The following is a 25,010-nucleotide window of genomic DNA, read 5'->3' as shown; positions in this document are numbered from 1 at the left end:
TGGGAAACAGTGGCGTAGCCAGAAATTTCATTCGGGGAGGGGCTCACGCCGCAGCTCGGCCTCCTCGTACCTAAATACACGAAGGAGAATTCGTTTTTCTCGGCAACCACTGTACCAACTTTGACGAGGTTTGTTGCATTTAAAGGAAAAACTGAAATTCTAGAGACTGCTAGTTTCGGATTTTTCATTTGGGTTGTCAATTATTTATCAAAAATTGGCAAAAATCACAAATTTTCAGAAAACGGAACTATCTAGTTTATAACCGTGTAACTCAACAATGAAAATTGTTGAGTTACACAATTCACAATTCTGTGAATTGCACCTAATAGTACATATACAGTGAACAAAATTCATGTTACACATGAATCTCAAAGAAATTCAGTATTGTGGAAATACGGCTTTTACAGAACCCTTGTACACAACGTGACCAATTCACGTAAACTACAAATTGACATACCAAATTTGCCCGCTTTGACTGTTATAATAGATGGCGTTTAGAGAACAGCGATACCGGTTTTTGATGCAACGCTATTAGTTTATAAACGACGTGCTTTCGAATTTTTCGAAATATAATAAACAAAATTCAGGCCCTAAATCGAAATTCCGCGTCCTATAGAAACTAGAATTTAACTTTTTCTCTCAAATACAACAAATTTCATTGAAAGCGATCCAGGGGTTATCACAGAAAAGCGTTTCTGCGTTTTACATGTATTTGAATAAGCCGCATTGTCGAAAGATGAAATACATGAATAATAATTGCATTGTCATTGCCAAAGATGTTGCAAATGAATTCTTGGAAGCTACGCCCTGTCAAAATAAGCAAAACATCAATTTTTTCATAAAATATACTCGTATGTGCCAAAAATTGTGCCCAAAATAACTGATATGAATGCTTCCATATTTTTTTGTGTGTTTAATAAGTAAAGAAAATATCACACGATCTTTAGAATTATATCAGTCCGAAATCAGCAAAGCAGTGAATGCCGCTGATATGAAAAATATAAAGGCCATGAAATGAACAATTTGAGGGCAAAAAATAATGTTAATGAAACTTTGTCATTCAACAACTGTGTTTACATTCTTGTGCATATGCAACGGCCAGTGAAAAATCTCGATGACGCTCTCATTTGTTCAGATGTATTACGCAAGAGCAGCTGTCACCGGTCGTGTATTGTGAGTAAATGCACCGAAATTATAGTGTCAACAGAGAGCACGTATAGAAAGCAGGGGTTCGGCAAAACATACGAGGGCGATTCAAATGAAAGTGAGCCAATGCGTATATATGAGAAATGGCGTACCTTATTTAAAAGTAGTCTCCATGAGCATTTAGACATTTGTCCCATTCACTAACGAGTCGCGTGATTCCCGTTTCATAAAAGTCCACGAGAAAAACGTATGCACTCTGGCTGGCTCTGGCAGCCCACGGTTAGGGCAGCCAGAAGAAAAAAATTGACGAGGCTCAACGTGTCCTTGCGAATAAAAGGCAAAGTAGAAAAAATAAATAAGGACGTAGTTACCTTGGCTGGCTTTAGTGTCTGGACATGGATGCTAAGGCGTAGGTGAAAAAACATGATATTTTTTTACGGGACATGACGGCAAAAACGAACCACCACAACGCTTCATCTTATCGGACCACGCTACGTGCTTTGTCACCTTGTCTGATAGTATGTTGAATTGGCTTGTCTCGTCGTATGTTCCGATGTAAGACTTTAGAAAATCAATGCACTTTTAGCATCATATGTTTATAACAGCGTTAATCCCACAAAGTTCCGCAATTGAAAATCTAAAGCACCACGCTGGAACTGTCAATGCACCATTCGCATCAAAAGTTTATGGCAACTTTATGCCCATAAAGTTTCGGAATTGAAATCCATGCGCTCCGTAGATTCCGCGGCCTCCGCGCGATGCCCCGGCGAGCCCTTTCGCCATCAAAACCCCCTTGAAACTTTGTGGTCGAATGGGGCTGCTTGCATTATGTGACTCCCGGTACATGGACGTTGCCGTGAAATCCAACCTCAGTTCACAATGTTCACGGTGAAATCTCTTTTCGAGCCTGAAAAAGACATTCTAGATGAGATACAGAATGATTTCCGGTGCTGGGGATGCTTTGGTCGGCGGTGCATTGAAAGCACGAAAAAATTTACGGGGGAGGGGGGGCTGAAGCCCCATAAGCCCCCTCCCCCCCCTGGCTACGCCCCTGGTGGGAAAGGATCCCACGTGTTCGCATTACGCGTGCGGCGCGTAGAGCATCGCACGTGTAATGCGAAGACATGCAATTACAAGTTCTGTCTCCCAGAAGAGGTAACAAAACCTCTAAGTGGCACACTTAATCTATCGCAAAAGTAACATGAAAAATAAATTTAATGAAATTCTGGGAGTTTATGTGCCATAACCACGATATGATTATGTGGAGCACTGTAGTGGGGCACTCCGGGTCACTTTTGACCCTCTGGGGTTCTCCAACGGGCACTTAAATGTAAATACACTAGAATTTTGCCTAAAGCTAAATGCGGAGGCCGTGGACGGGAACGAGCCCGTAACCTCGAGCTAAACAGCGCATGCCATAGCCACTACGCTGCCGCGGCAGGTTAGTCGTAAAAACTGACACGAAATGAATGCAACTTGTCGCGCATGGAGCGCGATGTTGAAACGCCGGCTACTAGTCTAGCACTCGGTCCTGCTGGCTGGACCGAGTGCCTTCGTCGTCACCCGTTCAGTCCACATCCCCGAGCTTCAAGTCGGTGGCCACAGACTTGCGCGCAATTACTGGGTTGCACGCTAACATCTGCGCAATGACGCTCAGGTTTCCGTTATGATGCGCTTGGACCATCACTTCTTCGAAGCTGCACCGAAATCGGCAACCTCATCGATATCAACAACATTAAATAGCAGATGCTTCCACTACTACGGCACTGGGCAGGGTGACATCGGAAAGAACATGTGGCTGACAAACCCTTTTGTCTTCACGCTCCAGGTGAGCTAATGTTTTGGCAAATGCTACCGTAGTAATAGCTTGATTCTTCTTGTGCTTTCGTGCCCAAAGCAAATGTGTTCTTTGCTTCGCAATTGCATAGTGTTTTTAACTTAGCTGTTGTTGATGCAAGATCTTGCTGCCGAAATGAGAAAAATGGGGGCTAACATCACTGCTATCTGAAACAAAAATACGTGTTCAGCTGAGTCATTAGCCGGTATTCACTGCAAACTAGATCTTATAGGAGAGCTTGAAAAGTCGTATGTCAACCGCCGAGAAAAAGTGCAGGCAGCTGCAAAAGACTACGAAATCATTCTCGCTTCAGACTGATGATCTAGAAAACCGAAGTAGGTGGTCGAAGATAATTATTTAGTGGTTGAATGGCCCCGAAGACGAAACACCAGTAAGCCTAGAACACGGCGTAAAAATTAAACTAATAAAATATGTGCTTGGTGTAACGTTTTCAGGTTTCAAGCGAATTCACCGCTTGGGTGTGAAAAAGGCTAACAAAAAGCGCCCTGTGATCTTCAAGTTGGTCGATTACAGAGACAAAGTCACGGTACTTAAGAACCGTTTTAGACTGAAGAGTTCCAAAATCTTTATCAGTGAAGTATTTCCTCTGGTGGTATGCAAGATAAGAAAAACACGTTGGGATAGTTGCAAACCGAATCGAGAAAAGCATGAAAAGGTAACACTCGTCTACAACAAAATCAAAGTAAATGGTGAACGCTTTGCTCAGGATCAAGAAATAAACCAGCAAATACCACTAAAAGAAGTCTCTCCTCGAGTTGCTTAACGGCAAGAGACTAAGAAAAAAAAACTGACTATTGTGTATATAAACCCCAGGAGTATGGTTAATAAGACGGTAGAACTTGAGGCCTTTTTTCTTGAACATGAACCTGATATCGCAACTATTAGTGAAACTTGGCTGTCATCACATATCTTGACCCACAACCATATACCCTCCAGGCTGTATAGTTCTTGAGGATAGCTGTAGACGTTGCGTTGACGTTGCAATTTTTAGTAAAAGACGACATTCAGACCCCACCCCGACACAACATTACCTGCGCAGCAGCACTGTTTTGTAGGGTCACGATCGGCGTTTTCGTTTCCACGATTCCCTTTATGTTGGAACAATATACAGAGCACCGAATTCTGGCCCAAAGCCATTGCATATATGATTTCATGCAGCGTCAGCTTCAATGGGACAAAACGGTTGTCCTTACCGGTGATTACAATCGACCAGGTATAAAATGGGAATCGTACGATAGTGGTGTTGTGGATCAAGACAGCGCTGAGGCGATACTGGATACGGCCTTCAATAACGGCCTAGAGCAAATCATTCAGTAACCAACACATGTCACATCGAAGAGCAGCGAAGTTCTACATCCAACGTTTGTCAGTGAAAAAATTCCTGTAGAGAGCTTATGGGAAGTTAGTGACGGAATTTCGGATCACAAGGCAACCAAACGTTGTCTATCAGTGTCGTCGTCAGCGCGTTCAGAAAAAGTGATCACATGAATATATGATTAGAAAAACGCGGATCATGTCAGTGCTATTGACCTTCTTGATTATCACTATGCCCCAATTTTTCTTGACTGTTTCATGAGAGCTCTGTGACAGGTGATGAATTATGGGCGAAATTTAAAACCGATGTACAGCATTGTTTATCAAACTTTGGCATGGACCTAAAAGCTCCATGCGAATTTGTTCGAACGGCGCTTGCGGTATCTGGATAGGATGCAGCAGTCCAGCCGGCTTGCCGGGTAGGGCTTTGCGGCGCTGGCAATCCAGGCATGTCTGTACGTAACGTTTCACGATCGACGCAAGTCTTGGCCAATAGCACTTTCGCCGAATACTTGCCAATGTGCGGGTGTAGCCCAAGTGACCAGAGGTCGGCTTGTTGTGACAGGCATCTAGAACTTCGTCACGAAGAGATGCGGGAATGACGAGTAGGTAGCTGCTGCCACTAGGTGAAAAGTTCTTTTTATAGAGAACGTCGTGGCGCAAGCAAAACGAAGACAGCCCTCTCGCGAATAACCTCGGCACGCTGCTTGTTTTCCCCTCTAAGTAATCGAGAAGAGGAACCAGTTCTGCGACCTCGCGTTGGTGGCGTGAAACGGCGACAGTATCTAACACGCCTAAAAAAGCCGCGTCATCATCGTCGTGCACTGCAGTCTCAACAGGAGACCGAGAAAGGCAGTAGGCGTCGGTGTGTCGTTTGCCTGATTTGTAGACAACCATGAAGTCGAAGTCTTGGAGCCGAAGACTCCAGCGCGCAAGCTGAGCAGCAGGATCGTTTAAGTTAGTCAGCCAGCAAAGTGCATGATGATCACTACGATTGAACATTGTTTTATTAGCTGCACCGACGCCATACTATTTTGGGATGTCCTCCAACAGACTTTAAAAAAGGACTTTGACATCAATGCTCATACTGTGCGATACCTGCTGCCGACCGCTGATAATAGTGCACCTTTCGATATGTTTTTTCTCATCGGAATGCACAGTTTGTGGAAAACGCGAATGATGGACCGAAACGCCGAAACGGTTGTACCTACAAGGTTGAATTTCATCCAAATGACACTACACCTAAAGCAGGTTTATGATGGACTTGATACCCAGCCGGACTGGTACCCCATTTTGGTGAGGTGCCTATCCATACCACCCTTCTAAAGTGAAACCACATTTCTACCCACAGTATGAACGATGCATTTTCTCTATCATTGTGCTCTTCATTCTCTGACTATGCACAACTGGTGAATATCGGGTTGTTACTACTGTAATAAATACCATGAAGGAAAAAAAAAGACGGTTAAACACCGACCATACAAATATGGCCGAAATTTCAGGACCGCCCACACCAGTGCGAGACATTCTTTTTCTGTAGTGGAGTAGTTAGCCTCCGTCCTTGATAGCGTCCTGCTGGCGTAAGCAATCACTCTTTCGGTGCCGTCCTGCCACTGTACAAGCACTGTGCCAAGGGCGACATTACTCGTCGGTATGAAGAATCGTAACGTCGGTATCGTAGGAGCGTCGTCATCAAAGTGTGCGAGCACGGGAGGCGTCTGCAGCCGTTGCCGTAGGTCGTGAAACGCCCGTTGCTGGTGTTCACCCCACACGAATGGGACATCTTCTCTGGTGAGACGTGTTAATGGCCATGCGATGCGCGAAATTTTCGCAATAAAGCGTCGGTAGTAGGCGAAAAGGCCCAGAAAACGTCGCACGGCCTTTGTATCTGACGGCGTTGGGAAATTAGCAACGGCAGAGATTTTATCAGGGTCAGGTCGGGCACCTTCACGACTAACAACGTGACCGAGAAATTGAAGTCCTTCAGGTTTTAAATTTAGACCAGCTGAGCGTATTGCTTCAAAGACCGTCTTTAGTCTCCGTAGGTGTTCCTCAAACGTGACGGAGCAAACAATCACGTCGTCGAGGTGCACCTGACAGGTTTTCCATTTGAGGCCTGAGAGTACCGTGTCCGTAGTCGTTGAAACGTTCTCGGCGCAGAACACAAACCGAAAGGGAGCACCTGAAATTCATAAAGTCCGTCGGGCGTCACAAAAGCGGTCTTCTCACGGTCTCTCTCATCAACTTCTATTTGCCAGTAGCCGCTATTCAAGTCCATCGACGAAAAGTAACGTGCGTTTCGTAGCCAGTCCAGTGAATCGTCGATACGTGGTAGCGGATAAACGTCTTTCTTTGTGATGTGGTTGAGTTTTCGATAGTCGACGCAGAAGCGCTGGCTACCGTCCTTCTTTTTCACCAATACGACAGGGGATGCCCGAGGACTCTTAGATGGCCGAATTACCCCGTCCTCAAGCATCGTCTTCACTTGCGTTTGGATTGCCTCGCGCTCTTTCGGTGTTACACGATAAGCATTCTGCCGAATTTGTCTGGCGTCGGCTTCGGTGACAATACGGTGTCTGGTGAGCGGCGTCTGGCTGACTCGTGACGTGGATGAGAAGCAGCTCTTAAACTCATTGATGAGCTCAAGAAGGCTGTTGCGTTCGACGGGCGACAAGGTGGGACTGATATCAACCACAGGTGCCGGCATAGCCATGGTGGACGTCGCGTGCTCCACTAAGAGGCAGTCTTGTATTGAGGTAAATTCGTCGAAGTAAGCAACAGCCGTGCCTTTAACAATGTGTCGACGTTCCCTGGTAAAATTCGTGAGCAGGAGGTCAGCACGTCCATCGTGTACGTTAATTATGGCCCTAGCGATGGAAACGCCTTTACTCAGTACCAGTGCGTCGATGTGTTCAGCGACTCGAGTCCCGGTGTTCAAGTTGTCGCAGATAACAGGTACGAGGGAACAGCTTCGCGGCGGAAGCGTGACGTCGTCGTCGGCGATACGGAAGCGGGGTCGCTGGTGTTCCGCGGGGTCGACGTCGTCTGAGCTCGTAGAAAATGTGACGACGAGGTCACGGACATTAATCACTGCACCGTACTCTCTCAAGAAATCCATCCCCAATATAAGTTCCTTGCAGCACTCAAAGAGAATGACGAGGGTGGCGACGAAGGTTGCACCGGCGATTACTATTCTGGCTGTGCATTTTCCAATTGGCGTCATCAACTGGCTTCCGGCAGTTCTCATGTTGGGCCCGGTCCACGGCGTCTTCACTTTTCTCAGCCTGTCGGCCAGCTTTTACTTATTATCGAAAAATGGGAACCAGTATCGACGAGAGCGGCCACTTGGTGGCCGCCTATGCAAACGACAAGATCGGCGCTGACGGCGTTCGTTACAGAGGGTGTGGTTGGAGTCGTCGAAGTTTTAGAGTCGTCGGTCGTCGGTGATGGGGGCTCTTGAAAAGCTAGACGATTTGCACCCTCACCCCCGGAAGTCGCTGCCTCTAGTTCCCCGGCGCGGGCTAGGGGACCTGCCCCTAGAGGCGTAAGAAAAATTGCGACGTGTCGGTGGGGTGTAACGAGCCGGTGAAGGGGAACGTGATCGAGGCGTCGCTGAACCTTCCGGCCGAAAGGTTGTATACTTTTCGCCGCAAGTACGTGCAGCATCAAACACAGGGTAATTGCAGTTGGGAAACCTTGGATACCCAGCTGCGCGGTAGAGGCACGCGCGGCAAACATGTCCTACTTCGCCGCATCGAAAGCATAGCGGCTGGCTGTCAGCGGTGCGCCACAAATCGGTCTTTCGAAGCGGGTAGTCGGCAGTGGATTCGCTGTAAGACCCAGGCGCAGCGATCGGCGGACGGCTATACGGCGTAGCTGGCGGCGGCCGTGACTGTCAAAAATAGGGCGTCGGGAGTGGCAGTGATGGCTGCATCGTAGGGGTTGACGGTGTCAGCAGCATCGAAGTGGCGGCAGGTGGACGACAGACAGCTTCCGTGTAGGCTAATCGTCGCGGCACCGCCTGCCGGTCGGGGGACGAAAAGGCCTGTCGAACTTCTTCCCGAACGATATCAGCGACAGAAGCCACCGCTGGTGCCATAGGCGAAATCCCGAGCTGCCGGATCTCCTCTCGCACAATCTCTCGGATGACTTCACGCAGAGACGTGCCGCAGCTCTCAGGTAGAATCGAAGCATTCACCGGTGAGTTCTTGCGATTATATTGGCGGTACCGTTGCTGTAGTGCCCGTTATATAGCGGTAGCCTCCTTGGTGAATTCGGCCACTGTCGTCGGTGGGCTCCTCACGAGTCCGGCAAACAGTTCCTCCCTCACTCCGCGCAAGAGATAGCGTAACTTCTTTTCTTCGGCCATCGCAGGGTCTTCTCTGCGGAAAAGGCGGGTCATATCTTCTGCAAACATGGCAACGCTCTCGTTTGCTTTTTGAATACGGGATTCGGGCAGGCGCTGTGCGTTGTCTCTTCTGTCGCTACTAGTGAATGTGTCTAGCAGCTGGGTGCGGAAGGCATTCCATGTGGTCAAACTTCTCTCCCGGTTCACAAACCATGTCCACGCACTGTCTTGAAGCGCAAAACAGACATTAGCCAGCTTTTGCTGAGAGCCCCGTCATTATAATTGGCGACACGCTCAAATTGGTCCAGCCACCCTTACACATCTTCAAAAGCGTCACCATGGAAACTTTCTGGGATCTTAGGATTCTGCAGCGTCATCTGCGATGGAGTTGCAGTAGCCATAGCGGAAGTAGGTAGACGCGTTCCTGCAGGGTCCTGAAAAGGGTTCAACTCGGGCGTCAGGCCTAGCAAGCGGCGACTGTACCGGTGAACAGGAGTTTCGACGAACGGAGGCGATTCCGTGTTCGACGTATGGCTCCGCGAAGGGGTGCCGAGCATGAGGCAGTCCTACCTCGCACCTCCACCAGTGCCGCAGCCTATTAGGAGACGGGAAAACCGGTGTAGAGGACGTATGAAAGCACTTTATCGGAGCAGTCAACGCGACGTTGTCGTCGTCTCTGTTTTTCTGGTCGCGCGCTACTTCAGCGTCGTTTTCATGGCCTGGCACATACTCGTGGCGACCATATAGGATGTGGCACTATGTTCACCATTGTTTATCAAACTTTGTATCCATGAAAAAAAAGAAAGTGCGTAAGAATACCGTTGGATTACAAGGAATGTAATACATATGAAACGTAAAATGTCAAGGCTGAGGAAACTTAAGAACAACACATCATTTCTCTGCTACACTTAGAAAATTAGCAAATGGGCACATGTGCTGAGAGCAGCTATAAGATGAGCGAAACATGCGTACATGAACGTAAAACTCAGCAACTTCATTAAAACGGCCTCTCAACAATTTTTGAGATATTTTAACGGGATCACACATAAGCAATGCAATTCCCCCTGATAAATGATTTCCAAAGAATAAATCAATTTGATAAGTATTTAAACCCGTTTTTACTCAGAAGAGTGGAACTACACCATATTTGTGCCATCAGCTAAGGAGAACCGGCAACGCAATCGGTGATAAGGAGCTAATGGAATCGGGTATACTCTCACTGCTGCTTAACATCGACATTAAAAAAATGTTGCGGCCCAGATGACAATCCAAATAACTTTCTCAAGAGATGCATACAATAGGTCCCGAAGTACCTCTTACTTATCTTTAAATAAATCCCTAACAATAGTCTGACGTGCCGAAGGAATGGAAAATAGCATAGATCGTTGCAATTCTCAAACCGGGTGGCGCAAGAAGTCCATCAAAAAACAGACCGATTTTGCTAACTTGCACATCTTGCTAAATTCTCGAACATATACTAAAACATGTCGTAACCTTGGCGGAAGATAATAACTTGCCTAACAACAACCAACATAGTTTCATAAAACGATTGTTGACCGTTAGGCAACTGATAGAAATTGTGCATCATCCTTCTCTAACAATTGCTACTGGGAGCAGACTGATATAATATATTTAGATCTATCAAACGCCTTCGACCAGGTATCACATACTAAACTCCTGGGCAAACGACATCACATTCTCGGATATAGCAGCCCAACAAACTGTATAAAAGCTTACCTTTCAGGTCGACAGCAATTCGTTGAAATCAAACATAAGCAACCGGATTGGGAAGAGGTGTCGTCCGGCGTACCACAAGGGACAGTCTTAGCACCAATTCCCTTTTTTCTGTACACCAATGACATAGCACATAAGATGAAATCAACGGTGCGCATGTTTGCAGACAGTTGCATTTTATATAGGGAAATTCAAAACCATAATGTTTAAGTAATACTAAATTACGAACTTGCGCATATAGCAAATTGGTGTCAGGCATGGCAAATGAAGATTAATTTAGACAAGTCTGTGTTAATGAGAGTAAGCACAAATGAAGACCCACTAGAATTCACCTACACGATCGAACAGCAGAAATTAAAAATTGTAGATGATTATTAACACTTGGGCATTGTTCTATCGTCTGGTATGAACTGGGACAAAAATGTGTCACACATATCTTCTAAAGCACTTTGAGCGCTTTGCTCGCTTAAACACCCATTAAAATCTGCCTCCCCTGACACTAAGATGCCAGCCTACACCTCATTCGTTCGTCCTGTACTAGAATATGGCATTGCCTGTAGGTTACCCTATACCAAACTGTGCATAAAGCTCATAGAAACAATACAGAGAAAAACCATACGATTCATTCATAACAAGTACAACCGTTGTGATTCCCCCACAGAACCCTTTAAGAGAGCTTGCCTCACGACATTTTGCAAGCGTGCTCAATTCTTACGCCTTAAGTTTCTATTCCACCTCCTTAATGGGGGCTACGAACTAGCTATTCGTACATATGTACCTTTCCCTTAACGGGGAAACACCAGAACTAAGTACCGTAAATACTTAATTGAATTTAGGTTTTCATTCAGGTATTCATTTTTCCTCAGACAACCAGAGATCGGAATTCATTAGCGAGAGGTATTATAATTTGCTCACCTGACAATATTCTTCCCATGCTATGTCTATTAGCGCGCATGGTGATAGTCAAGATCTCCTACAGACACCGCATTTTGTTTTGAATTGTTTTCGAACGTACCTTTGCTGTTCATTTTCTGATCTTTATTGTTGTTCATTTTAAGGGCCGACGCAGGAAGGTCACCACTTTTTACTGTATTGCTAAACTACGTCTTTTTGCTGCCTGCAATACTAACAAGTATATTTATGCAATGTATTTTCCCATGTCCTACAAGTGCCTCGACATGGAGGTCAACAGTATGTATGAAATAAATAAAAATAAATAAATGAAGTATCATATGCCCTTCATACATGATTTCACTGAAGACGCAGTTCTTTGAGTTACTGTGCACGTCTGATTTACACATAATACATATAACCACACAAACGATACGAGGCTACAAATGTGGTGTTTTGGTATCGCGAGTGTTAACAATGCTACAAATAATAATATTGCGATGAAATTTCCAGGCTAATTTGTCTTGTGGACGCCCTTCGGAGGATTTGGAACTAGCCACGCATGTGAGTGACCTAGCTCAAAGGCACATGAAAGTATGTCCTATAGGCGCCAAAAGCCACTGTGAAAATGTACTTTATTTACTATGTAGCTCGTGAGCAAATGCATGGAAAGGAGAGCACAGATTCGGAAGAACGAATTATTCTAGTGTAGGTGCTGATGGAAGTTTATAATCACCTCCAGAGGTGCGGTTTTATAGACTCGTGGAAGTACAGACGACATTTCTAAATTCCTACTACGACCAAACAAAATAGGAGAATAGCTCTCAGGGCGATTTCGATGGATCTTCTTCCCTCCTCTTCATTTTTTCATTTCTTTTGGTGCCGGCGATCAAAAATTTCACGGAGCGATTACGTGTGCGTAACGCAAATGTTTAATCGTTGGCTGGGTGTGGGCTAGGCCTCCTCCCTCCCGATCTCGAATTCGCCGAACCGCTGGGGGGTCCTGCCTGTTCGATGACATTTAATTGTAAAGGATGCTTTAGAGCGTTCTCGTTTAAAGTACTACGCTAGTCTCCTATGATCGAGCGCTCACCACCGTTCTAAGCATTCGCTGGCGCAACGGAAGGCGGTAAGACGATGACGGCAATAGGATGACGATTCTGAAACGATGAGGACAGCATAAAAACGACTACATGACGACGACTGCTTCAGGGCAATGGAGTGGCGACCACCACATGACGCGACTGCACGGCTACAACTGTACGACGACGATGGCGGTATGATGAGGATCGGATGATGACGCTGGCATGCCGAAGATGGAACGACCGCGATGGCGTCGGGAGAATGGTACGAAAACGTGTGCACGACGAGGACTGTGTGAAGGCGATCGCATGACAATGGCGTCATAACAACGACTGAATGACGACAGCAAGATTGCAAGGGAATGACGTAGGAATGACGTCGATGGAGCAGCAAAGGCGGAATGACGACGACCGTAACAACAATGGGATAACGACGATGACATGAAAATGATTCTACGACAACGACTGTACAACGGCGACTGTATGACCGCGATGGTGGCATAAAAACACCATGACAACGACTGTATGACGATGGCGCTGTAAAAACGGCCATGTGACAAAGATAGTGTTAGATGGCTTGACGATGACTATATGAACGACGACTGCGCGACGGTGACTGCGTGGTGACGATAGAACATGCCTAGCGGCTTTATAGCATACCCATGTGTCCCATACCGAGCCGCGCATCCCTATCAAAAGTGTAGACTGCACTGTCTCATGGGTCGGCCCACCAGGAGAGGCGCCAACCGCGCAAAACTGAGCAACGGGCCAGGAAAGGACTGACTCTTACAGTTTCGCCAACCAGTGCATCACTCGCTATCACGCCATCTGCTCCGATGGCATGTCGTGTTCGAGTCCCACAGGCACGACGAAACTTTACCCATATCGCCGCAGAAGTTGTTCTAGGCTTAACTGTCGCTCACCACGCCTCCTGCTGCGCAGAACGTTTCCTACAGGTTCCTCCACAGTACAAGCACGCACGGAATATCAGGTTATCCACAGGTGAGCCCTCGGTCTCGGCGAATCACAACACTGAAGAAAATTGACAATAGGAGCGAGTAAAGGGAGCGCAAATTCCCGCGCGTGAAAGCGCTTTAGATGCTTCCCGATGACTGCCAGAGCACCAGCCACTCTTTCCTCCCTGAACAGCCCACTCTACTGCGGTCTCCATATACGGCTAGCGTCTGGTCACGAAGGAAAAAAAAAATAGGACAAAGCTCATCTCTCGATGACTGCCGATAGTAGTGCGATTGACATTTAAGATATATAGCGACACACCGTATTTCTCAATTCACGTTCATTTAACGAATGTAGAGCTCATACCCCGAATTCCGTTGATTCGGTATCGTCCCACTTTTCAATGGAATTTGCTTTCCGATGCCTCCCATGAGCACGGAAGCATGACAATGATAGTATGACACCGACGCAGTGACGGCTATGGAATGACGAAGAAGGAATGACGTCGATGGAACGACAAAGGCGGCATGACGACCACAGCGTGACAACGATAACATGAGGACAATGTGATGACGACAAGTGTGGTGACGATTTCGGTATGACGTAAACAGTTTGACGAAGCTGGAATGACGACATGAGCGGACCACAAAGGCACGATGACAACGGATGCATCATAGCGACAGACTGACGACGAATGATAAAGAAGGATTGACGTTAATAGATAAACGAAGGTGATATGACGGCGATGGCACGACGACAATGGGGTAACGATGATTGTGCGAAAATGATTGCGTGTCCACGACAGAAATACGAGAGTCGGATGACGAAGTTAGAAGGACGACGATGGAACGATCGCAGCGGCGTCACGACGATGGTATTACAACGACCTTGTGCTGACGACAGAATCATGATGATGGCGTGAGAATGGTATGAGAACAATGTGATGACCAGTCTACGATGACAATGGCGTGATGATGATGGCATGACGAGAGTTCTACGACGAAGCTGGAGTGACTATCTTGGCACGACCCCAACGGCTTGACGACAGTGGTATGACTATGAATGCATGATAGCGGCTGTCTTATGACGACGCAGGGACGACAATGCCATGACAACCACGGCATAATTACGATTGCATGACAACAGCGTTATTATAATAGAATGACGAAAATGGATTGGCATTGGTAGAGCGGTGAAGCAGGTATGAAGACGGCATGACAACAGGATGCATGACGTTACTGAAGTAATGACGAAGGTAAAACGACAGCGTGACGACTACGGCATGACTGCAATGATTTGATGACAACTGTAGGGCCACCATGGCGTAAAGGCTACGGCATGACGAGACGCGGATGACGAAATAAGAATGACGACTATGAACGGGTTTTATGGTCCTGATTAAATTACTCTTCAGAATTTTGGCGATTGCAGATCGCAAACAAGAGTCTGAAACACTGTATTCGCAGTGTATGTAGTTTATTATAAAGCATTACAAAAGAATATTTGGGCTCGAAATCTGAAAGCGATGCAATTTCACTGCTACCGGTGCCAGAGTTCTTCAAGGAGCTAAAATTTCACTTGGCGCTGGCTAAACTATCTCAGTAGTTTTTGTTCGTGGCATTGCCAAACCTATGACGCCTGCGTGCTCAGATTCTTGCGTAGCGAGATTAGGTGCTATAGTTTGGAACCCGTTCCTTGGCTAAATGGCCTTGAGAAGGGGTCTCGTCGGCAGGTGTTTTTTTAGAAGCTGCTCTGCAAGTCACAGCTGCGGCATTGTGCGTGATGTTGGGGATATGTAACAGTGAAAATAGACTTGTCCACTTGTTCGAGTGAAAAAGTGCAAAGAACAAGACAATCGAAGGAGACGCTGTGCTATATGCGCAACTTTAATTGAAAAAATAAAAGCAATTACTTTTACTCTGGCTAAGTTCATCGTGTAGTCGGCGCAGCCACAGCACCACGGAGGACTCCCTCTTAGAAGTGCTTCGTCCTCCGCGAACATAACATGCGCGTTGTACATCCGAAGGAGGTTGTCTTCACCTAACCCCTTCTTTCGGTTGGACACCCTAGCAATTAGCCGCAACATATTCTCCGTTTTGGCTGTAACGTGGCTAATTGTTCTGGCATTACAACCCCTCGCGTCTATGAGCAGGCCTAGGATCTTAACTGAGTCGACTCGAGGAATTTTCTGCCCATTATTCGCGTGTAATACCACGGATAGCTGGTTGAGAGGTGTCAGACCCCGAACCCCTTGCCTTGCGGGTCTGTAAAGTAACAGCTCCGATTTACTCGTAGACAGCATGATACCCGTGTCCGCGAGGTAAGCCTCCGTCCCGTCCAAGGCCGCTTGTAGAGCTTGCTTCATTTCAGCTAGGGAGCACCCTGGGCACCAGATCGTGATGTCACCAGCGTAAAGTGCGTGACCTATGCCCTGGAGGCCGCCCAGCTTATCTGATAGACCCGTCATGACTATATTGAAGAGCAGTGGCGAGATGACTGATCCCTGAGGGGTACCCCGAGCTCCCAATCCGTACACGCTCGACCGAATCTGCTCCATCTGAATAGTAGCAGTTCTATTCATGAGAAAAGACCAGACAAAGGCCTAGAATTTGACTCCCAGGCCTATCCCGGCCGTGGCTTGCAGAATGTATCTATGTAAGACTGTGTCGAACGCCTTAGTGAGATCCAGGGCGAGAATTCCTCTCACGTCCCGGATGCCGCTATCAAAGATTTGCTTCCTTAGCATTAGCATAACCTCCTGCGTCGATAGGCCGGGCCGAAAACCAACCATATTATGTGGGAAGAGGTCTCTGCGCTCTATGTACCCGGAAACCCTGTTCAATATCGCGTGCTCTGCTACCTTGTCTATGCACGAGGTTAGTGATATTGGCCTCATGTTGTCTAAATGAAGGGGTTTTCCTGGTTTAGGGATGAGTGTCACTATAGCCGACCTCCATCCGTGAGGCACCTGTCCTGTCTCCCATACCCTGTTGACCTCCTTAGTTAGTAGTTCTACTGCCTTATCGTCCAGGTTTCGTAATAGCCTGTGAAGGCCCCTCGCCTTCGCTCAGGGGGGTCCGCGAGCCGCTACCAGCATGACAGAGGACCAGTGGCGCAAAGAACAAAAACCGTTTTAATTTACGATAGAATGTAACACTCAAAATTACCGCAGCCTCGCGGCCAATAGCAGAAAAAAACAAGGCAAAGAAGCAAGCAGTAAATAAGCAAAGCAGCAAAAAGCAGCAAAAGCAAAGAAGCAAGCAGCAAAACAGCGAAGCAACAAAATATACAAGCCAAAGGGAGCGACGAAAGAACGGCCGCTACAAACCATCAACCGACACAATCTTTCGGGCGATAACAGAATGCATAAAGCGCAGAAAGCAAGGCGCGCAGATAGTCCCACAAGCGAACAACAAGAGCACTCTTTCATGCAGACACAATACAAAGACGCTTTTCCCCCAGCTCCGTAGCACGCTCGGACAGAGACCTAGACGGGCCACGCCCCACCAGCGCCTCCCCAGGCCCGCGCCCCGCAAAAGAACCACGAGTGCCGTCTCCGCTGCATTCTTATCGGGCAGCCGCCTTCCCGTCAGTCCCCGCGCGAGTTCTTACGATACCGCGATCGATGCGCATGCTCCATGCGACGAGTGCCGTTGTGGCGCGCGTTTCAAAGGCTTCCCCCGTGCGCGCTGCAGAGAGGGCCAAGGGCCCGACACTCCCCCCCGTACAAGACCGGACACCCGCCTGGGTGTCCAACAGCACTATGTAACAACACTATGTAACAACACTATGTAACAACACTATGTAACAACACTATGTCCAACCGCACCATGCATCGTCCTAGTCGAGTACATCACGGCTTTTGCGAAGCAAAATGTTCGGGGCAGTTGGCACGCGATAGGCTGGAATGGTGCCTGGCGTCGTTCGGTGCTCCACGTGACGGCTCCAGTTGGCATGCGCTCAAGGCGCGCGCTCCTTCAGAGTCAATTCACTTTTCGCCCAACCAATCGCTAGCGCACATCGGTCGCCCCGGTGAGAGGCCGACGACGTAGGTGATGTTTCGATGGGCCGCCGTGGCAGCCAGGCTGGTCACATTCGCTGGAGTGGTAGCATGGCATTCTGCGTAAGGCGAGGATATCCAAGGACAGCAAATGTAAAAAGAAGTCGCGATTAACAGATAACGGACGTAGGGTACAGCCTCGTTAACTGCGGAACTCGTGGTAAAGGCTAACTGCTGTCTGATGGGCGCTCGTAGTACGCTTTGAGGTCGTGCAAGCTTACGGGCCCTATTACTCTGCTGCCGTGTTTTTCCCGCAAGAGGTACACCAAACTAGAAATACGTTTCGCGATCACGTAAGGGCCATCCCATCTAGGCGCGAGGGAAGCAGCAAACCCTTTTGCAGCATCGCTGAGTGGGTGCGTGCGGCGGAGCACTTCGTCGCCGACCGCGAACTCCAGGGGCCGCCTGCCTTTGTTGTACTGATTGCCATGTTCCAGGCGGGCAAGGTCCAAGTTTTCCCTGGCCTCCTTCAGAGTGTGGGCCAGGCGGCTGGAAAGGGTTTGTGTGAACGTGGAATAATTGCAAGTTGGTAATTCAGAGCCGTTGGTGAATGCATGCTCAATAGGAAACCGGAGCTCGCGACCGAGAAGAATAGCCGCTGGCGTAAACCCTGTCGACCGGTTTACTGTGGTCCTTGTGGCGAAAGCCATCTCCTGGATACGCACGTCCCAGTCCTTGTGCCGCTCGGTGAAAGCCACCAGCATTGTTTTAAGGTTTCTGTTGACACGCTCTGTGATGTTGGCTTGAGGGTGGTATGGTGTAGTCCTTTTGTGCTGCACGCCAAGAGCTTTGCAAGTGTCAACGAATACCCTGCCTGTGAAATATGTGGCATTGTCTGTGATGAGCTGCGCTGGGAAACCGAAACGGGTGAACGCTTCCAACAACCTATCCCAGATTATCTTAGAATCCAGCTTGCGCAGCGGGTACAGCTCTACCCATTTGGAGAAATGGTCAGTGACCACTAACAAGTATCGATTCCCTTTAGCTGACCTGGGGTATGGGCCCATAACATCACATGCCACAATTTCCCATGGGTATCGACTCTCAACTGGTTGCATGAAGCCCGGTGGCTTCCCTCCCCTCGGTTTTACGGTCTGGCAGGTAGGACATGTGCGAACGTATCTAAAGACATCCTTTCTCATGTGCGGCCATGTCGCGACGCGACACAACTTCTCGAATGTTTTCTTGCCGTCGCTATGACCGGCGAGCCGGGTGTCATGAAAGTACTCTAGAAAAGGCTTGCGCAGCTTCCTAGGCACAACGACACGGAATGGGGACTCGCCGCAATCCGTATCGGCAGCAGGTATATACCGCAAGAGCAGACCATCGTCTGCTTGCATGTAGCAGTCGTAGTTGCCGCTACCGGCAGGTTTGGCGCCGTCCAGTGCCTTGCGTATCAAGTTGCACTGGTCGTCGCTTAGCTGGGCATCGAGTAGCTGCTGGCGGGAGATCAGTGTTCCCCAGGCGTCCACAGGCACTGCCACAGCCAGAACTTCGGGTGCCGGCTCGCCGTCCCCGGAGAGTGGTGCTCGGGACAGGGCGTCAGCTACCTTGTTGAAGGTGCCTTTCCGGTATTCTACTCTGTAATTATACTTCTGAAGAGAGAGGGCCCAACGGGCTAAACGGCCGGCTGGGTTTTGTAGCTTTGACAGCCACGTCAGGGCCTGGTGGTCAGTCTGAATAGTAAAGTCAGCCCCATCCAGATACATGTCAAATTTCTTTAGTGCAAATACAATTGCTAGGCACTCTTTCTCTGTTACGGTATAGTTCCGCTCCGCTCCTGTGAGAGTGCGACTTGCAAAAGCCAGAGGGTGAAGCTTTCCTTGGTGCTTCTGAAGCAAGACTGCGCCGATGCCATACTCACTTGCATCGGTCTGCACGGTGAATGGCAGGTTGAGGTCGGGAAGCAGCAGACGTGCGGTATCGGCGATAGCCGATGACAGAGCCCGAAATGATCCCTGTTCCACGTCAGTCCAGTGCCAACTGGCACCTTTCCGTAGGAGCTGGTGGAGAGGTCTTGCCAGGTCAGCGCAGTTGGGGATAAAGTGGCGGTAGAAGCCCACCATGCCCAAATACCGCTGCAGGCTCTTGACGTCGGTTGGTGGTGGAAGCTGCAGTATGGCCCGGAGTTTCTCCTCGTCAGGCCGGAATGTGCCTTGCTCGACAATGAAACCTAGGAGGTTGATTCTGGTCGAAACCAGTTGAACCTTCCGGGGGTTAATGGTGATGCCTGCGGCCTGCATTCGTTGTAAAACGGTGGTTAGGTGAAGGAGATGCTCCTCCAGGGTATTCGAGAACACTACCACGTCATCCATGTAAGCCATCGCATAATTGAATTTGGCGTCTTGAAGCACAATATCTATTACACGCTGAAAGGTTGCCGGTGAATTGCACAAACCAAAAGGCAACCGGACGAATTCGAACAGTCCCCGATGGCAAGTGAATGCCGTCTTTGCAATGTCACAGGGGGCGATCGGAATTTGCAGGAAGCCCCTGCTGCAGTCTAAAGTAGTAAAGAACTTTGCGGACCCAAGTGAATACATCACTGAATCGATCGATGGGAAGGGGTACGAGTCTCGAACTGTGACAGCGTTCAACCGACGGTAATCGACACACAACCGCGCCGTGCCATCTTTCTTAGGTGCTAATACAACTGGGAACGCCCAAGGGCTCTTAGACGGTCTTACTGCACCGGTAGCGATCATTTCGTCTAGCGCACTATCAAGAAGCGCTCGCTTGTGGATGCTCAGGGGCCGCGGGTTGAAACGAATTGGGCGGGCACATCCGGTGTCGATCCTATGAGTAAGCACATTAACGCTTCCAGGAGCTTCCGTGAACATTTCGGCAAATGGTTTAAGCGCTGTCTCGATTTTGGTCTTCTCCGCCGGAGATCCTGTGAAAGACTTCAGAACAGTGAGAATGCCACTACCAGTCTCGGAGACCGCAGAGATATTGGCGGTAAACAGATTTGACTGTGGTTCTCCTGGCTTAGTCATGAACTTGAGTGGATGTGCATGCATGCCGTACTGGTAGGTGCCTTTAGAAAGATCGAGAACGATTCCTGCTTTGGCTATGAAGTTACGGCCCAAAATCGCAGGACAAGAAAGTCCTGGAAGGTGTAGGAAGCGTTGCCGGAATTTTTTATCATTAATGGTAACTGTTAACCGGGCTGCTGACGTAGCTGACGCAACGTGAGCAGATGCCATGCGAAGGGTCGTGTTTACACTTCGTAACTGTAGACGTTTCGTCTCGCAGGCGGCTTTGACACGATCGCCGAAAACGGAAACAGCAGAGCCGGTGTCTAAAATAGCAGGTACTTCTATTCCGGCCATTCTGACCGCCACTAATGGTGTTTTGTCAAGGTGGGCGTCAAGAAGACTGAACGTGGACGGCAAAGCCCTCACCATTTGCCCGAGATCCTGGGCCTTCGATCTGGGGGGGTGACACCTTTCCGGTACAGCTACTACCGTTGATGTCGGTGGTGATTCGAGTGTGAGGAGCCGTTTCTTTCCCCCTCTCCGCTGCCGAGGTTGTCCGCGGCTAAGCGCCGTGGCAGCAGGATGGTGAGACGACCAAAACACCCGGCTTTTCGTATTTTTGGAAACGCCTGCCCTCGCTCGGTGCTTCACAGCCGCTGCAAGATGCTTCGATGTTGCGAGTAACAACGCGTGAGGGTCGGCTGCTGCCGGAGAGGTCGTTCCGGAGCTTGCTTGTTGCGAGGGGACGTCCGGGCGCGGTAGGTCGTTGGCCGGCGACTGGGAGCTGCTCACCACCGCCGGCCCTCGTCGTTTCCCTGCTGGCGGGAGCCAGGGGGGCTCGGGCACTGGCTCTTGTAGTGGCCTCGTCCTCCACACTGGAAGCAGACTGGAATGTTCCTGCGTGTATCATCTGCGCCTGATTGGGCGGCAGCCGCTGCAGGCCTGCGGCGGCCCCGAGTGCCTCGCAACGTTGTTGCAGGTTCCAGGACCGGAGGCCGGAAAGCTACCTGGGTGGCAAAGGTGCGGTGAAAGAATGGATCCAGCGCCCTTGGTGGCGGTACCATATTCCCCGGGCTTGCAATTGGAGAACCGTGCCACGCGCAAGACGGCTCGAGGGAGGCTTGAGGTGGGGGTGGAGGCTGGTAAGTGAGCTCGGCCAACATCGCCGCCTGAATATCGGACGCCGCTTTAGCGAGATCATCAAGGGAAGAGAAGGTACGGCCCCTTAGATAAGCCTGAAAGCGTGGGTGAGCTTGCCGGATTGCGCGGGTGACTCTTTCTGTTTCGGGTGCTGAAGGGTCTGCGCGCTCGTAAAGCTCCTGAAAGGACCGTATGTATTCTTGGAGGCTTTCCTCCTCCGCCTGACTACGGGCGCGAAGCTCGTCTTTCATGCGGACAACGTAGTCGGGGGGAAGGAATTCTGCTCGCAGTAGCTGCTCAAAGTGCGCCCAACTTTGGAATGACTGGCGACGACGCCAGCGGGCGGCGGACCCAGTCAGTGCGACGGGCAAAACACGCTGAAGAAGAACGTCATCAGTAATGGCTTCCGCATTGCGGTAATCTTCCATTTCTTGAAGGAAATCCGCCACCGATTTATTATCTGTGTGGCCTTCATATGTAGGCACAGCGAGCTGCAAACGGAAACTGGATGCTGAGGTTATGGTTGCTTGATGCTCGAGCAGCGCGGTCAGGTGGGCAATGATGCTGGACATATCTTGTGCGGGCGCGCCCTGGTCCTTTTTATCAGGCATCGTACTAGTGGTTTGGCGAGTATGATTTTCAACCGCGCCCTTCTTGACTTTACCCGAACGTAGGTGCATTAAAATGCCGGCGGTGCATGTTTGGTGTTGAAATTGGACGGGCAAAGCGGTCCGACGGAATGGTCAAGCAACGTCAAGCGGTTCTGCGGAGGCAGGATGGCGCGGAATAGCGGGTGGCAAGGAGATCGAGATGTAGAATAAAAACGTTCAGCGAGCTTACGCGAGTCAGAGGCGTTGGGTACAGATGCGTGAGCTGTGGGACCTGATGTCGGAGCGAAACAAGTAGGCCTAGGGGGGATGGCCAGCTGCCTCGAGATGGGGGCGGTTCCCTTGTTCCCGTGCTCGTGGTCTCTGCGGTACGGAAGCGTATGCCAGAACGGACAAAAAAAAACGAAAAAAAAGCAAACCACGTTGGGCGCCAGATGAAGGCCCCTCGCCTTCGCTCAGGGGGGTCCGCGAGCCGCTACCAGCACGACAGAGGACCAGTGGCGCAAAGAACAAAAACCGTTTTAATTTACGATAGAATGTAACACTCAAAATTACCGCAGCCTCGCGGCCAATAGCAGAAAAAAACAAGGCAAAGAAGCAAGCAGTAAATAAGCAAAGCAGCAAAAAGCAGCAAAAGCAAAGAAGCAAGCAGCAAAACAGCGAAGCAACAAAATATACAAGCCAAAGGGAGCGACGAAAGAACGGCCGCTACAAACCATCAACCGACACAATCTTTCGGGCGATAACAGAATGCATAAAGCGCAGAAAGCAAGGCGCGCAGATAGTCCCACAAGCGAACAACAAGAGCACTCTTTCATGCAGACACAATACAAAGACGCTTTTCCCCCAGCTCCGTAGCACGCTCGGACAGAGACCTAGACGGGCCACGCCCCACCAGCGCCTCCCCAGGCCCGCGCCCCGCAAAAGAACCACGAGTGCCGTCTCCGCTGCATTCTTATCGGGCAGCCGCCTTCCCGTCAGTCCCCGCGCGAGTTCTTACGATACCGCGATCGATGCGCATGCTCCATGCGACGAGTGCCGTTGTGGCGCGCGTTTCAAAGGCTTCCCCCGTGCGCGCTGCAGAGAGGGCCAAGGGCCCGACACCTGTTAGAAACTTTATCCGGACCCGGAGCCGATCTGCTGTTTAAATTGTAGATCACCGTGCTTTATTTGTTTATGCGTGCGGTATAACCTCCACGAAAAGGGGCTCCATTCTACCGCGTCCAGATTGGATTGGATGTTCAATAAAGGCTAGATATTTTTTGATCATCGTAGCTAGTCCTCTGCCTCCCTCGTTCCTGACCGACACAGTGTTCAAGCCAGAAAGGGTAGGGTCGTCACATAGTGCCTCCTGTAATAACAAAATCTGTGGTTTTTCCACCTCATTCGCCAAACATTGCCGTAGCGGAGTCTTGCGCCTTTGAAAACTAGCGCAGTTCCACTGCCATATTACCAGCTCTTTGTGATCGCCCGCCATGATGCTACAACAACATACCTTGCTCCACAGCCGGAGCAACCTCGGAGTGATTCACTGCCTTGCTTTGCGTTCGGACCTTGGCTTTGGCCTTAATCGCCGCCTTTTTTTCTAGTACGGCCACTCTTTGGACCAAAAGCTTTACGTTTTCCTGATTTTCTCTACTTATCCTAAGTAGTTCCTCCAATATCTTTCTTTGCTGGACCTCTGCCTCAGACGTTTCCGAGTCGCTCTCGTCGTTAGGAAGGGGGGCCTTACGCTTTGCTTTAGTGAGTCCTACGCGGGGTATATGCTCGACTACCTGTGGCGTCTGGTCGCTCGCCTCTATTTCAATGGACTTTGGGTTTGCCTTGGCGGCTTTGAGTCGGCGTACCTCGTCTCTAAGCTCCTTAACTTCCTTAAGTAATGCGTCCACGTGCGACCTACTACCATGCTCTGGCGAAGCCGACCGCGTTACCTCCGTGGGTCTCTGTAGCTGCTTCTTCTTCTTCCCTTTGACACGATCCGCCCAGGTAGGCTCCTCCTGGATCCGCACGCTGGACACCGAGCGCCCTCTTGATCTGGAGCGCTGCCTGATTGCACCGCGCTTCCGCGCAGCTGGCGTGCGAGAGCGGCTTCTTTCAGTGCTGCGCTCCTGCACAGCTGGCGTACGCGAGCGGCTCCTGCCGCCCGCCGTGATGACGTCGGTTCCCAGCTTCAGCTGCTCCGCGCGTCGACGCCGCTGCCGCCGTCTTCTCCTCACGATATATGGAACTTGAAATTTGTCCCTACACTCTTTGGCCGCTGTGGGGTGCGGGCCACCGCACAACGTGCATTGCGGATCGCACTGGTGATCTTCCGCCGGCGATCGTTTGCCGCAGGTGCGACACCACTTGCTTCCCGGGTTGGGACGCACGTCAGACCGGTGTCCGAGTCCCCCGCAACCGTAGCAGACTTCCGCGTGGCGTCGGTAGAGCGTGCAGCGAAACATGCTCGCGCCGCATGCGACGTAGTTGGGCACCCTCATTCCCTCGAAAAGTACCACCACCGCTGTAGTGTTCTTGATGCACCTGGCCTCCAAAGCGCCCGGATTCCGATTATTTGCAATTCTCGCTACGAGTTGAGCCTCGCTGACTTCCACGTCGACTCCTCTTATGACTCCTCTACAGGTATTCTCGGGTGGGGCCAGGTACGCCGCCACCCCAAACGTGCCTTCACCGAGCCTGATTTGCTGCACTCGGGCGTACGCGTCCGCGTTTTTCTCGTGAGGAGTACACCCCACAAAAATGTTCTGAACTCCATTGGGACACATCGTGTCCTCTTCGATTGCGGCTGGAGCCAAGGATGCCGCCATGGCAAAGGCTTGCTCAAAGCGTATTTTATTGACCTTGTTGACATTCAGGCCGTCGTGCGGTCTGACAATGATGTGAAAAGTGTCCCT

At 49.7% G+C, this 25,010-nt stretch overlaps 1 protein-coding gene and 1 long non-coding RNA gene across 2 annotated transcripts; both read right to left on the bottom strand.

Annotated features, from left to right (window-relative positions):
* Positions 1-16,445: 16,445 nt before the first annotated feature.
* LOC140212900 (uncharacterized) lies at positions 16,446-23,213 on the bottom strand. The gene is made up of 2 exons (XR_011889873.1): positions 22,349-23,213; positions 16,446-17,449 (listed from the first exon to the last, which is right to left on the bottom strand). It is a non-coding gene; the product is annotated as an uncharacterized lncRNA (long non-coding RNA).
* On the bottom strand, positions 20,647-22,355 carry LOC126538801 (uncharacterized). Its single transcript, XM_050185522.3, has one exon. It carries the CDS (start codon positions 22,186-22,188, stop codon positions 21,157-21,159), a length of 1,032 nt encoding a protein of 343 aa, XP_050041479.2. The 5' UTR covers positions 22,189-22,355; the 3' UTR covers positions 20,647-21,156.
* Positions 23,214-25,010: the final 1,797 nt, after the last annotated feature.

Source organism: Dermacentor andersoni, chromosome 8 (genome assembly GCF_023375885.2).
Source record: "Dermacentor andersoni chromosome 8, qqDerAnde1_hic_scaffold, whole genome shotgun sequence".
Classification (NCBI taxonomy): domain Eukaryota; kingdom Metazoa; phylum Arthropoda; class Arachnida; order Ixodida; family Ixodidae; genus Dermacentor; species Dermacentor andersoni.
The sequence above is the reverse complement of the archived record's forward strand: the minus strand, read 5'-3'. Positions and strand labels throughout refer to the sequence as shown.